Source organism: Diabrotica undecimpunctata, chromosome 2 (assembly GCF_040954645.1).
Source record: "Diabrotica undecimpunctata isolate CICGRU chromosome 2, icDiaUnde3, whole genome shotgun sequence".
NCBI lineage: Eukaryota > Metazoa > Arthropoda > Insecta > Coleoptera > Chrysomelidae > Diabrotica > Diabrotica undecimpunctata.
The window spans coordinates 123,230,433-123,246,767 of record NC_092804.1 but is presented as its reverse complement, the minus strand read 5'-3'; the positions used below and the strand labels follow the sequence as shown (position 1 = coordinate 123,246,767).

Here is a 16,335-nt window from a genome sequence, read left to right as displayed (position 1 = left end):
GTGCCCATACACGCAAAATATAAATTCAAAAAAAGCAACATTTCAAACGAATTTTACTTTTTTTAGAACTCATAGAATACACAATATGTATGCATAAACGAGTAAATACATCTCATTGGCAATGGAATTTCTTAAAACAGGGTGTTATACATAATAGAAGATTGCACTAGGTGCAGATATACGGAGTCCTTTTCTCATTTTGCTTAGTACTGCACATCCTAGATCGCCTGTAATTTTTCTCGTTATTTAGCATATGTCTACCAACTTCTGCTAATCTCATTTTATTTGGAACTAAACCTTTATTTGCTAAAAATATTACGGATTTATTTCTACGTTTCCGTGAAGTAAAGCCCGAAATCAATTGTCTTGCTAAATTTATGCGAAATGATAGTTAGTCGAGTTTCTTCCGTCTACTTATCTTCATTAGTATGAACGAATTGACTATAGCCATATCGACTATACAAGAAATACAAGAAAACTCTGAACTACTATTTGGCAGATCTTCGTACAATGGAATATCTTTCGTGATATTGGTCGAACTATCGACACCGCCTATTATCTGATTATAATCGCGTACAACTTTAGGGCATTACACATTTGTTGTGGAGCCATTTTAATTTTTACGACTGACAAAATCTGTATCGCGTGGAGAGAAACAGTTGCTCAAGATGTTGATTGGCTTATTATCCATCGACTTTATTGCAACAACTTTCGTACTAAACATAAATTCTCTGCGTCACATCTTCGTTTTACTTTTATACATATCTGGTAATCTCTTTCTGAGTGATCTCACCGTACCAACAGCATAATTCTTATATTCTATACCTTTTTCATAAGAGAAAAGGGTGTAAAGAAATTATCAAAAGCTATCAAACATCCCTTGTTTTTTAGACAGTTCGCAGGGTTTATAACAACCTTTACACCTAGGTCTTTTACTTCGTCAACATCTGTACTTTACAGTGTAAATATGGAATCTGTATATATAACCTGTAATTGAATCTGCCAAACACCATACTTTATAGCCTCGTTTGACAGGCTTCACGGGCATATATTGTTTGAGTGGTGATCCGCCCTTGAACGCTATTATCGATTCATCAACAGCTAAGTAAGATGAGTGTTTATATGTAAATTGGATTGTACCGCTCCACAAGTGGCCTCACCTTATGCAGTTTGTCATATCCAGGTTTTCTTCGAGGCACTGCATTTTCATTGTTGTTTAGGTGTAAATTTTCAATTAGTTGTTTGTATCTCTTAGATCCAAATACTTGCGAAACTGCTGACACGCCTAAATATGGATCAGTGGACCAGTAATTGGAAAGCTGAGGAAGTGTATGTATTCATCATATAATTATTACTACAATTAGGGCCTTCAGTTCTTCTAGATTTGTATCTTGCAAACTATTAGATGGACCGGGTTGATTTTGTCTTATTAGACCTTCTAGGCCAATTCTAATTTGCATATAGATTAGTTTGATAAACTATTATTAAGAATTAAGAGTAATTAAGGTATTAAGAATATTTAAATCAAAAATTTTGGTGAAATAATCGATTGCTTTGTCTTCAATATTGAGATCGTATGCAGAATTGGCATCTTTAGAAAAATCAAGTGTAAGGTTGTCAACGAAATCTGTGTTTTGATCCCATTCCTCATTATTTTCTTCATCTTCACTATCTTAAAATACAGATGGTTGAAAATGTAAAGACGATGTCGTGAATATTGAGCATGTGAAGATTCCAAACAGGATGTATTCACACCTGAAGAATCTGAACGGCTGTCTTCCAAATTTTCAAGTTCTTCGAAAGCACCTTAATCTGCTTCTTCTTCTGAATGTTCCTCAGGTAAATAATTAAATAAGCTAATACAGCCTCAGCATCTCTGGGGTTATCTAGATCCCACATTTTTAAAATAAAATAATAAAAATTAACAACGAGGATGGGCGGTGGGAAGCACATAACCCACTTATAAATATAGATTTAGCATACCTCAACGACGTTCTATTATCATTGTCATATTTATCATTATCATAATATTTAAATCCTTAGCACTCACCTTAATTTTCGTGTAAACAATTATTTATTTATAACTAAAACATAACCTCACAAAAAAAACCATCAAACATAAGAATGAATGGTAATGTAAATATCTGTGCCTCAATTTCAAAGTAATTTTTTATAGGTTTACTGATTAAGTAAATAACACTACTTATAGGTGGCAGCAGCCTCAAACGGTTTGAAAATCAATGTACACTGCCTGTAGACGTGATATTACATGGTAGAAATTATACTTCCCACTGCCTATAAAAGGTTTAAACAAGTGAATTAAAAAAAGTACAAGTGTCAATTTTAAATCTAGTATGTCATCATCGTATCAAATATTGATTATATTTAAAGAAAGAAAGCTAAGACGAAATGCAGATGATTATAATTAACTTGCTGGTAATACCATAGTCGACTGCAACGAAATAGGATTAGTTCATAAATATAAAGACATAGGTCGTTAAATCAGGGCCAATCGAACTGCTGAACTGCAGAGAAGAATCGCTTTGGTATAAAACAATTTTCTTAACGCAGGCCACAGCAACTAAACTCAAAGTAGTCCAAAGAAGAGTGAAACGCTCGCTACTTGAACAGACTCTTAAAGACAGGGTTAGAAACGAAGAAATGAGACAAAGGACAGGCATCTCAGATGTCACAGAGCGCATGGCTGAAGTGGAACTGGGATGAATGACGGGCGGCCGACCCAAAAAATTTAAATGTGAAGACCACGAGCAGACAGAAGAAGTAGAGGTAGATCACATACACGGTGAATAGACTACGTAAAAAAAACCACTGAAAATTGGCTGCAGGAAGCTCAAGATCGAAAGAATTGGAAGAAATTAGGAAAAGCATGTGTTTAACTTTAGACGCAGGAGGCTTTGATGAATATCAAATGAACTTTAGCAGGTCTGTTATATACAAGATCTCTGCCAAGAACACCTTATTGTGCTGAAGCTTCACCTGTAGGACTCTAATTCGGGTGATTGAGACCTATTTGGAGCAGGCACAGAGTCAGCAACCCTGGTTGCCTCACTACTTGTTCTTTAGATGTTCAGAAGAGTCACTTATTTCTGAGTCCCCTTTTGAGTCATCCGTTTTTGTTATTCTCCAAGTTTAGTCTATTCTCTGAAGACATCGCTTAAGCAATACTTTTGCTTTTGGTATTATGCCTTGGTATAAAGAAGCGCAGAGGTCTTAGAATAAATGGCACCGTTGAATGAGGGAAGAATTGTGGTCTGGTTATCTGGTTATTTACCGAAAGAGCATAATGTAGATACGCATGTGTACATGTGTACTTTGTATATGTGCGTGTGTTTACTTCTATCAACAAATGTACAGTTACAGATATAGCTGTAGCCTGTATGTTATGTTCTCAGTTGCCTATTACTCGTTGGGATTATAACTGCCTTATCCAATATATCCTGCAGCAGAGTCCCTGATCGACACGGTTATAGAAATATTAGTACTGCACACGTTTTTGAATTATTTTAGAAGGCCATTAATTATTAATTGGTTAACCAGTCGGTTAACACAAAATATGAGAGACTCAATGATACTGTGTTTCCGATTTTTTATTAATTAAAGAGGCTAGTATCTACTACATCCAGTATGGAATATCATGTTCAATCTTTAAAACTTGGCATAGCGATTTGTGTAACAGAAAAATTGTTTTAAACTCAGAAGAAGTATAAGTTTAATATTAATTAAATTCACGTTAAAGTTCACATTCACATATTAGTCAGAGCTGTTACTAATAAAACATATAAATAAATATAGTAAGCATTTAAGCATCAAAATAGGAATCGCAGTAAGGAATGAAGCAATATCTATCATACTTATCAAATTAGTCAAAATTACGTTGTTAATGTCTCTATGATAACCAGCTATTTTAGATTTTAAACAAAATAACAATTTTGCTTCATAGAAAATCTTTTGAAACAATAAAAGTGGGCAATTATAAAGCGTTTATCATTACATTCTTCTGGTTTATGTAAACGTTTAACCCACTTTAAATATAATAAATAATTAAAGAATTCTAGTATTATTGAATATATATGGAATATCATAATCCATGTTGCATAAAAAATCTCTTGAGTTCTCTTGAATACACAATATCATTTTTTTCCATATATTTATCAAGAAATTTTGCTTACCTTCATTCAATTATAGCTTTTCTATTGTCATCCATTTTATATTTGAATCCTAGTTCTTTAAGAGGATACTCGAAGCGCCAATAGATACAATTTTTTCTAATTATCTCATATGTCTTATTTTTTAGCTTAACTTTCCGGAATAATATGATTCTTCGAAACAAAAACATACACACACAAACACAAAAATTATGAATATACTAAATCTATAGAATACGTCACACTGTGCTGATTGGTACCATCTCTACATAAAGTATTTATTTATTTTATTTGTAAAACCGATCATTTAAATTAAAAATCACAAGAAAACTAACACAATTATACTCGTAAATAATTCGTGAAAAATGTCCTACAGCGCAAAGATCCAACGAACTAGTTGTTGGAATTTTGGTACTTTTGTCTTTATTTATAAAACTCTTTGAGAAACAACCATGTTAATGTCGTATTCTATCGTTTTTGATATTATGAAGACTTAAAATATTTTTTTTAATAATAAAAAAGGATTGCAATCAACAATTTTGAAAGTAATATTATGCATAGTTAACGATTTTCACGTGACTGTGTAACTAATAAATTTAAAGTATTTAACACAAAATTAACATATTGCACACTCAACATACTCATAATTAGAAAACAATGATACATTATAATTGCTAATAATGATAGCTTTTGAGCAGACCAAGCTAATGAATAGATAATATCATCAATCAGTTTCCACATCCAGCAGTTATATTATTTTTACCAATAATGTTGCATATTATGCAAAACTGATTTTTTCCTGCAACTTTAATTAGTGCCTTAATAAACTTTGCGTCACTGAATCAATTTTTAACTTTTTACGTTAAAATCAAGCATCTTCTGATACGATTATTCAGTGTCCACGACTTTTTATTTTTTATTATTATACGAGACAACGAAGCACTTTTTCTTCTTCTTGACTGGCTTAACAACTCGGGATGAACCTTTGCCGCATCCACTGTAGCCCTCCATCTTCTACGATCTTGTGCTTCCATTTCCCATTGTTGTACCCCAATCCTAGATAAATCTGCTTCAACATCATCCTTCCATCTTTTTCTGGAACGATATTCTACCGTCCGGTCACTCAAAAAACACTGTTTTTAGCAGTCTGTCTTTTACCACATCACCTAACTATCTTATTCGCTTAGCTTTTATATTTCTTATGATGTTTTCAGTACCATACAGAGCTATCAATTCAGCATTGCGGCGCCTTTTTACTCTCCTGTCAATTCATCTATTTGAGCTCTAAATATCATTCTAAAAACTTTCCTTTTAAATACCACCAGCTTATTTATTTTTCGCTGATGTAGAGTCCATGTTGCACTTCCATCTGTAACAAATAGGCGAATAATTGACTTGAACAGTCTTAATTGAGATTTTTTTAGCAGGTTAGATCTTAATACTGATGATAAGGAGTATAATGCTCTATTCTCCGCAGCTATCGTTGTTGAGACCTCTTTTTCTATGTGATTTAAACTTTTTTACTACTTCGAAGCACTATCCTACCAATTTTCCTCAGCAAGGTGCCAGGAAGGTTTGTGAATAAAAATCACGGTTGAAAAATAAAAATTGCATTTTGTGGATAAAGAAAATGCATTTCCAAAGAGCATAAAGATTAAAAAATTTGCAACTCGAAAAATATTGACAGAAATGAGTCAATTTTGTTGCTCGGGAGTTTTCGAGTCGCTAAACATGAATAGGATTACGACGTCGGTCCTTGAGCTACCTTGTGCCTAGGGTGAACCTCATCTCCTGGAATTTCGTGTTAATTTCATTACAAATCAGTCAACAGTTATTGCTCGTGGGGTGTTCGAGGTCACTGAATACAAATATGAAATTAAGTAAAAAAGGCGGTTAAACGAATAATCGTATCATTCAAATTTATTTAGATCAGATAATTGATATTCTTCATAGTTCTCCATATTCATGCAATTGAAAACAACACAATTTTTACATACCCAATTGCAAATCAATTCATTCTTTTTACATCCACATGAGCTGTCGCAGTCTTTTTTATAAATGCAAAAAATTAAACTCATAACACTTGGTGAAACAGGAAGCTGGGTCATCTTCAGTGGATGATAGGAATTATCTTTGAGCTCCCATCCCCAGTATGTTACATTCAAAACTCCTTTTATGTACAACCATGTCTGAACTTGTAAATACTTGACTATTTTTAAATGCTGTGTGAATGTATATACCGTTGGTAGAATTTTACCAAACTTATTCCATACCTAAACACCATCCAAAACCCTATTTTTTAGCAGTACAGCCAGACCATATGTTTGCGGGAGAATCGTCAGCCTACATGGATCAACGTCATATCAACCATTTACATTGGCCACCACGATCGCCTGATCTTTATCCGATTAAACATTTTTGAAACATGATAAGTCGCAGGATCTTAAATTCGCCATACACGCCACACACTTTAGCAACTATTATTCACGTTTTAGTAGCCTGGAATGATATGCTCAACAGGATATCGACCACCTCATCAGAACCATGCCCAGGCGTGTCAATAAGTGATAAGAAATCATATATCCTCAACACAAGCTTCTGGAGTAAGTTGAGAAATCAAGCTGAAAATATAATCGTTTTACTAGTGAGGAACACTGAACATGTATACCAAAAATTAATTTTTCTTAACACCAAAATTAAAAAATTACGTTGTTTTAAACACTGACTCACTTTTTTTATATTTCTATATAAAAAATGGTCATTTTCGTAATAATTTTTATTACGCAGGAGAAAATTAACTATGTAACTTGTAGGATATCTGTATACCAGTATCTGTGAGAGAATACGTATAAGTGCACATGTGAAAGTAAAACGCGGGTGCTGCTACAGGAGAGATTACAAAAGCGCCAAATTTAAACAATAATGTTTGCACTAGTTTTTGGAGTTTATAAAGTTGCATGAGGTATTCTGAAATCATCTTTCAACGAAATATTCGTGTTCAGCTACCTCGAAAACTTCCATGTAATGACTGTCAACTGATTTAGAATGTAATTAACATGAAACTATAGGAGACGAGGTCCACCCTGGGTATCAGGTAGATCGGGGATCGTCGTCGTTATCATATTCTTGTTAAACAACCTCGAAAAGCCTCGAGTAGAGATTGTCGACTGCTTTAGAACGAAATTAACATGAAACTTCAGTAGACGAGGTTCACCTTGGTCACCAGGTAGCTCGAGAACCATTGTTGTTATTATGCTCAAGATCAGTAACCTCAAAAATACACGAGTAACAAAATTAAACTCATTCCTGTCGATATTTTTCGAGTTGCAAACATTTTTTAATTTCTATGCACTTTGAAAATGCATTTTCCTTATGCTCAAAATGCAATTTTCATTTTTCCATCATGAATTTTGTTCACAAACTTCCTGACACTTTTCTGAATCGAATGCGAAAAGTTCCACGCCGATTTATCTTGCTGCGGAAAATTGGTAGGTTTAGTGCTTTTTAGTGCTTCATGGCATCGCTTATATAGGCGTATGTAATGTTAAAAATAATTATACTGTTTGCGAAGATCCAGTCTTAAGGTCGATTATAAATTGTGACAGCTATTTATTTGTGTGTTTAATCTATGACAATCCGACGTAAATATACTCAATGACATTAGGAGTGTTACACCTAGAAGGAATAAATTCTTGAACTTAATTTTTTGGCAACAGAATGACAACATTTAAAACATGCTATGATAACAATATCAATGTTTTATCTTTTCTACTTTTTGTAAAAATAAAGTTTTACCTTTAAATTTTTTTGTGAAGATACCCATTTGTAAAAACCGGTTTGTATAGAAATTTTTAGTTATTATTTCTCAGTCTAATTGTATTCAGTGTAAGAAAATGCCTTGAGTTCGAAGACATCAAAATTACCACCATGTAAGAGATTTTGACAGGGGCAGAGTTATTGCGTATAGAGATATGGGTTTGTCGTATCGTGAAATAGTCTGTCACGTTAATTGTACGGCAATGACGGTTATGCGTGTCTGTCGTGTGTGGACAAACGAAGGTAGAGGAACACGAAGAAGATCTACTGGTCAACCGAGGCGTACCACAGAGCGTCAAGATAGGCTTTCTCCAAGAAGCTGGCGTTAATGTTTTGCCGTGGCCACCCCGTGCTCCGGATTTAAATCCTATCGATCATGTATGGGATATGATGGGAAGGAGACTGTCCACTTTGCACCATCCTCCACAGACTCTGGCACAGTTAATACATGAAGTTCAAATGCTTCGAACGAGGTGCCCATCGATCATCTCATTTTGTCAATGCCTAGACGTATACAGGAGTGTATTCAGCTACGGGGTCGCCAAACACATTATTAATTTTTTTTTGATTACTTGTTAATAAAAATTCTTGACAACGTTATCGTTTCATTCTTGATGTAAATCTACCATGTTGCCAAAAAATTAAGTTCAAGAAATTATTTCTTTTGGGTGTAACACTTCTAATGTCACTGAGTATAAAAATATCTTGTTCTGTAAACTTGTCATGGAACGGCAGAGAAAATTTTCAATGCAAGTCATTCTTATATAAAAAAAATATTTACAGTACAAGAATTCTCTCGTCAGGTAGACACATTGTAGTCTTTATAAGAATAGCGAAGTCCTGACTTAAACTGGTCTTTATTGGTTATAATATTCAAACATAAATAAAAGAAATACTGTACTATTTTACACTTTTATTTTACATGAACCTTACGATAGACCTTCCACACTGCTACTTTTTAAGAAAATTGAAGTGTTTTAGCTCATTTGTCGCTTAACGTGATCTTATGGCACACACGGGTCAAACTGACTAACAGCGAGATGCCATTAGGACTATAACTATAAAAAAAATAAATTAAATTCTACATTAGATCTTTTTCTAATAAACAGATTGAATCCGATTAAAAGTGACAAGATTGATGTCGATACTAAAAATGATAGCCCTTGTAATTAACTATCAATTATGAAATTGTAAAAAAACGTTTATTTTTCTCATTTGAAAATTATTTTATCATTATCTTTATAACAGCAATAGGTGAGTTTCGAATTTGGAAGTTCTTACATTCTTATGAGATAAGCCGTAAAATCATGATGAACCAAAGAGTGCTATGTTCCAAAATGGCGTTAAACATATTTTTTAGTAGATGAAAGTTTTCTTTAAACTTTCGGTTTATAAACTTAGGTATGATATGTTTCTTCATAAAGATTATTTAACTATACTCGTAGGCATAATTAGTTATTTACTTTTGCAGGTTCACGTTGTTGGAGTATGGAAAGCACTGCCACTCTTGAAACACAACGCCAAGGTTTACAGCTTCGGAAGCCCAACGCCGTTTTTGCTCAACTCTCAAGTCACCTTCGCTTTATATACGTTATCGACATTGCTAGTGCTAGCTTCGAGTATTGTTCTTTATTTCTACGGACATACTAGGTAAGTGACTATTTTAAATATGTGAGAATATGATCGAGTACGAAACATGCTTTATTTATGTTTTCTTTAGAAAAAAGGACTGCTGGTATGAGTTATGTCATTTTATTCATCATTTAATACATTTTAACAAAATTACGTGACTAAACGACTTATTTCTTTTGAGTCAGTTAGGCTTGTGTTATTGGGAGGCTGGATGTCCATATATGAGAAATTTTTATTCGTAAGTAATGACGAATTTGGTAATAATTAGTTCAATAGCACGACACATCAATTTTTTCAGCAATGCTTGAAATATTTGTGAAATATAGTAAGTAATACATACTTATCTTATTTGTATAAGTATATGCTATATATCATACTATTGTTATGAGTATGAATTTCAACTACCTACGTAACCTCTTTCTACCGAATTTCCACCGAGTGGTATATTATATTCAAATGGTATTTTATATCAATTAAAGACCATTTGTTTTCAGTAATATACTGGGTACTATCTTATAAAAATGATATTCGGAACATTAGTCTAAATCTGATATGAAAAAAAATTTTATTGTATGGTCATATGTATATCTTCACGTTTTAACTAAAGTTAAAGTGAAGTTAATATAATGTTATATAAAAGGAATATAGAGGTCATTTTTGTTAAAAAAAATAAGTCAGCTACTTTACTCGTTTATTAAATAGGTTTCGCTTTTTTAAATTTTCAAAAGCGTCTTCAGTTCACTACAAATATAATGTAGAAGTTTATAAGTAAAGGACTACAATGATGGATTTCTATACTTACAAAAACAATTTTTAGTTTTTTCGGTATTTTAGAACCTGTAAGGTTACTTAACATATGAAGCAAATAATGATACAAAAAGCACAACTAACAACAAAGAATTAAAGTTCATTAATTCATTTGTCCTGTGCATTTAAATTTCACCGACGTCTTCATTTGTTTTTTTTATTTTACAAAATAGTCGCATCAACCTCTGAGGTTATTAGCGACATATATACATATACATAAGGTAATTTATTTACAAATGTTAAATTTTGTTAAATACATATAAAATTAATACAAGGAATTTTACCAAATGTTCAATTTTACAATTTTCTCCTAAGTTTTCATTTATTGATCCGATGATGTGGTTCTTCTGTCTCTGCAATTGGTATCTTGGGTCCTTTACAAGTACATGCTTAACACTTAGTGGGATATTACAGTTTTCACATAAAGTGTGATTAGTGTGACCAATTATGTGTCCGTGTGTAAGTCGGGTATTCCCTAGCCGAAGAAGAGTAACAATGACTTGGTGGGTTCTGTTGGGAATTTGAGATTTCCACGGTTTTACAAACGTTTTCACTTCATGAAGTTTTGAAGTTGAACTGTCCCACTGGTTTTGCCACAGATTTTCGACTTTTACTTTAATAAATGATTTTAAATCGTTAAGAACTACATCTCTCACTTCACTCGCGGTTTCACTGTTCTTGGCTTGTTGGGCTGTACGATCCGCTTCTTCATTTCTTTGAAGGCCAATGTGTGAAGGAACCCATAGGAATTGTACAGTATAGTTATTGTTTTGGATGGTAGCTAGTTCTTTTTTGATTAGGAGAGCAATTGGATGCTTCGTGTGCAGTTGGTTAATGGTATTGATGGAACTGAGGGAATCGGTAATTATAAGAGCATTGGATATATTACTGGAGTTAATATGAACGAGAGCTTGATAGATGACAATTTCCATTTAGAACATCATAAACAGGTGTTACTTTAAGTCTAAACAATATATATATATATATATATATATATATATATATATATATATATATATATATATATATATATATATATATAAATAAGTTCGAATTATCGGGTAAAGTGGTCTGTAATGAAAATCTTTCGTTTTTCTAAATTACTCAATATTTCGCCATTTATTTAAAACAGCTTCTTCAGGAGTAAACTAAAACAATTTGAACATTACAAAAAATGGCGTACAAATACATTTTAAAACACTTACAGAATTTAAAAGATTTCGCAAATAAAAAATGACATTGAAGTACTTGCGAAATCTTTTAAATTCTTTAAGTGTTTTAAAATGTATTTGTACGCCATTTTTTGTAATGTTCAAATTGTTTTAGTTTACTCCTAAAGAAGCTGTTAAATAAATGGCGAAATATTGAGTAATTTAGAAAAATGAAAGATTTTCATTACAGACCACTTTACCCGATAATTCGAACTTATTTATAAATTATTTTTTGGTCGAAATAATCATTTCTAATATATATATATATATATATATATATATATATATATATATATATATATATATATATATATATATATATATATATTTGGTTTTTTTATAACGTCTAACGACGTTGTCCGACTCCCAAACGCCACTGTATTCTGTCTTGAGTTAGGTTTTCGTCCAGATTTCGAGCGCTAATCGCTTTCCTAACTCCCAGGTTCCAGCTCTGTGGTGGTCTTCCTCGTTTCCTCTTCTCTGGGGGTTGCCACATCATCGTTTTTTTAGGCAATCTTTCGTCCCCCATTCGGCTCACATGCCCATACCATATGAGCTGTTTTCTCTCAATATCCTCAACTATAGTGCCCTCTATACCCATTTGTTGTTTTATCACTTCATTCTGTATTCTGTCGGCTCTTGATATTCTCATCGATCTTCTGATGGCATCCATTTCCGTGGCTTCCACCTTTTTCTTATATTTTTCGGTTATTCTCCATGTCTCAGCTCCATAAAGTAGGCTAGTTTTAACCATTGTCTCATAGATGTTCCATTTTCTTTTCTTTGATATTTCTTTACTCCATAGAATTCCGTTTAAACATGCTATAGCGATGTTCTATTTCTCGTTCGTGTTTTCCACTACGGTCGAAGATGACGCCCAGGTATTTATATTCGTTGCATGAATTTATTTTTTGATTGTCATCGATATCGAGTTGTTCTGCTTCAGCTCCAATTGAGAGGTATTTTGTCTTTTCTAAATTGATATTTAATCCCCATTTCTGGTATTCTTCAATTAGTTTTCTAAGCATGTATTCCATGTCATCTTTGTCATTTGAGATCACCACCTGATCATCTGCAAACTGTAAAGTATATATGTAATCCTGATCGTTCAATTGTATACCCATTCCTTTGACTTTCCTTTTCCATTGTTTTAGAGCTGCAGAGATATAAATCTTAAATAGAGTCGGAGAGATACAACATCCTTGTCTGAGACCCTTAGTAACTGCAAATTTTTCAGCTAAGAGGTTTCCGAATTTCATTTGGGAGTTTGAACCATAATATAGATCTTTGAGAGCACTAACCAATGTTTGATGTATGTTTGATGTGCCCAGGACTTCCCATAGTTTATTTAGCGGGACTGTGTCATATGCCTTCTCAAGATCTACAAAAGTCATATGTAACTCTCTATTTGTCACAATTTTCTTTTCTATTATTTGTTTAAGACAGAAGATATGTTATCTGTACATGCACGACCTGCTCTAAATCCTCTTTGTTCTTCGTCTTCAGACGATTGATAATCTTCCTCTATCAGGTCCCGTAGTATTCGACCGTATAGTCGACTCATTGAACTTGTGACCGATCTCCCTCTATAGATTTTACAATTTCCCCTGTCACCTTTTTTATATATGTCTAAACAATTATGTGTTAAAATAGAAAAGGTGTTTAACATAGTGTAATAAGCAAATACTGTTGACATAAAAGCGTAAGGTATATGGCAATTATTAGGTATATAGTGTATGAATAATATAAAAAGTATACACGTACTATATTTTATTTACGACCATAAATTAATTTAGGATGTACATCGACTGTCAGAAAATGTAATAAGTAACTGTAAGGAATAATTCTAAGTTAATTACTATTTAAATGGGAATAAGCCACAATTAAAGGTTAAAATACGTTTATTGATGTTTCAATTTCCACTTCGGAAATCGTTCTCAAAATACAAATATTAGTAAATTTAAAATGCCACAAGAAAATAGCGTCAGAAAAATAATTCTAAGATCGGATGTAAAGCGATGCATCAAAATGAATAAAAGCATGCAATGAAGGGAACGTAACCAATTCGGTTCGAACAAAAATTCGTTGAAAAACAAAAATCTGTTCTTAACGGCAGTCATCGGGCTGCACGAACACATGGCTCTAGAATTATCCAGAACGGTTCGTTAATTTGCCAGTTATTCGCATCAAATATCTTTTGGTGGTCTTAACTGAACATCTTTTTTTTAATATTAATGATAATATGATTCAGTAGACATATTTTTATGATCTGACGGACATCTTTTATATTAAAAGGCTACACAAACACGCAGCTCTGGATTTAACCAGAACGGTATATTAATTTGCCAGTAGTCCGTATCAAATATCATTTTGTGGTCTTTTAACAGAATATCTTTTTAATTATAATGATAGTATGATTCAGTCGACATCTATATCGACTGAATTATGATACATCGTAAAAGAGTAATGAATAATATGAATATGGTGTTAAGATATATATACACACACACACTCACACACACACATATATATATATATATATATATATATATATATATATATATATATATATATATATATATAATATACGCCTAAATAATAAAATCAATACTCCAGTCACTGTGGAGGAAAAGAGGTCAATACCTCTAAATTTTTTATAACAGAATCGATTTTGCTAATAATTTGGAATTAGGCTTATCTTACCTCCCTCTTTAAAAGTTATATATGCGCCAGGTAGCTTTTTATTTTTAAGGGGTGAAATCACCCCTTATTGAAAATAATGAAAAAAATTTATATTAAAGCATTTTATGGATTTAAATCGTGTTAAATTAGGTAATTGAAATATTGTCAATTATAATAATGGATATTGTGTACATTCTCAACCCTTAAATAATCTTAAAACCACCCCTTTTAATAAAAATAATTGTAAAAAATCGTTTAACAGGTTCAAACGCTTTTGTAGTGCATTTATATCATCTACAATGTAATTCTCTACTTATATAAAATAGTTTTGGTTGATTGCAACACTTTAACTCTTAAAAACTACCCCCTATGTCAAAATATATAAAAAAATCTTTTTATACAACTTCAAAAGTTTTTAATGTACATTTATATTCAAAATTTCCTTTCTTATCAATAAAATATTTTTTGATTAGTTGCTTATTTTCAACCCTTAAAAACCACCTCTATGCTCACGAAAAAATTCCCCTTTAAAAAATTAAGTATACTCATGATGTTTTTATTGTAAAAAATTATGCATGAAAATACTTTACATTAGAAAGTATACAAAATATATTTACAAAAATAAAAATTATTTACAATATATCAATATATTCATTGTCTGAAACGTCATTCTCGTCGTGTTCTAACTCCACCTCTTCGTCTATTGCAGGGAAGTTTTGACAATTGTCGCCAGAGCATGTACCACACGTAGCATTGCAAAATAGACCTAGTTTACGACAGCTACACGCTGAGCCGCAACCCTTTTTGCAATTGCAAAAAATCATTTTCAATAGTTCTTCTGGTGCAGGTGAACTTTTCATTTTTATTGGTTGTAAAATATCATCACTCTTGAACCATCCCCAATCCGTTATATCAATCTCTTTGTTTCCAAGCCATATCTGAGTTTGTAAATAAACTCTTTTGATATGCTCATCCAGGGCACATACAGTTGGTACAAGAGATGATAATTTAACTGCACTATTTTTAGTTGTGGCTTTAATAAAGGATTCGTATCGCATTTGTTCAAGTAATGATGAATAATCTTCGACCTTATTCATTTTGTTCGTGTGGGTGTCTTTGGCAAGGCCATACAGCAAAATTGTACAGTATCTCCCAGCTTCTAAAATGTCTTCGAGATCTGAAGGACAACTTCAAAGGAGTGTCGCTTCTCTGTGTTCGTTAGTTCTCTGAAGCAGATGTTCAGTTTAGACGTGCCTATATTATATACATAACATATATATATATATATATATATATATATATATATATATATATATATATATATATATATATATATGTATGTATGTACGTATGTATATATTATATACATAACACATATATATATATATATATATATATATATATATATATATATAGATATATATATATATATATATATATATATATATATATATATATGTATGTATGTATTATATACATATTTGTGTGAGTGTTAGTGTGTCTGTTACCAGTTTTTCGAATATACTTGAATAAAGCATTTATATGTACAGAAAATAAGTTGATGCTCCAAAATATAAATAACATGCTCCAAAATTTTTTTAGAATAACTCCGTTAATTTTTAAGCTACAGTGTCCATTAAAAAAATATTTTGAAGGTAATCTCAAAAGCTACAAGACTAAGTAGATTAAAATATGTTAAAATTCTTTCGTTTTAAATAGTAAAGGGCCAAAGTGCTGATTACAGGTGTGTCAGCCGCTGTATCTCAAACTTCAATTGGCTATATCTCTATTATTTTTTGAGCTACAACAAAAATAAAAAAATCAAAATTTTTCGTAAGAAAAAAACTACATTTTGGTATAGAACCATTTTTCACGTATCTCTTATAGTTTTAGATTTATTTTGAAAAAATGTAAATTTTTATATAATTAAAAAAAAAAATTTTTAATTTAAACATGATTTTTTCAAAAAATACGCATTTTAAACAGGCTAAACCTGTAAAACTTATAAATAACACTAAAAA

General features: G+C 32.0%; 1 protein-coding gene across 1 annotated transcript in view; it reads left to right on the top strand.

The window, feature by feature from the left end:
• tinc (transmembrane protein tincar) overlaps positions 1-16,335 on the top strand; it is a 613,917-nt gene that overhangs the window by 384,744 nt on the left and 212,838 nt on the right. Inside the window, exon 7 of the mRNA XM_072523412.1 lies at positions 9,454-9,632. Within this exon, the coding sequence (XP_072379513.1) occupies positions 9,454-9,632 (179 nt within the window). The remainder of the gene's footprint in view (positions 1-9,453; positions 9,633-16,335) is intronic.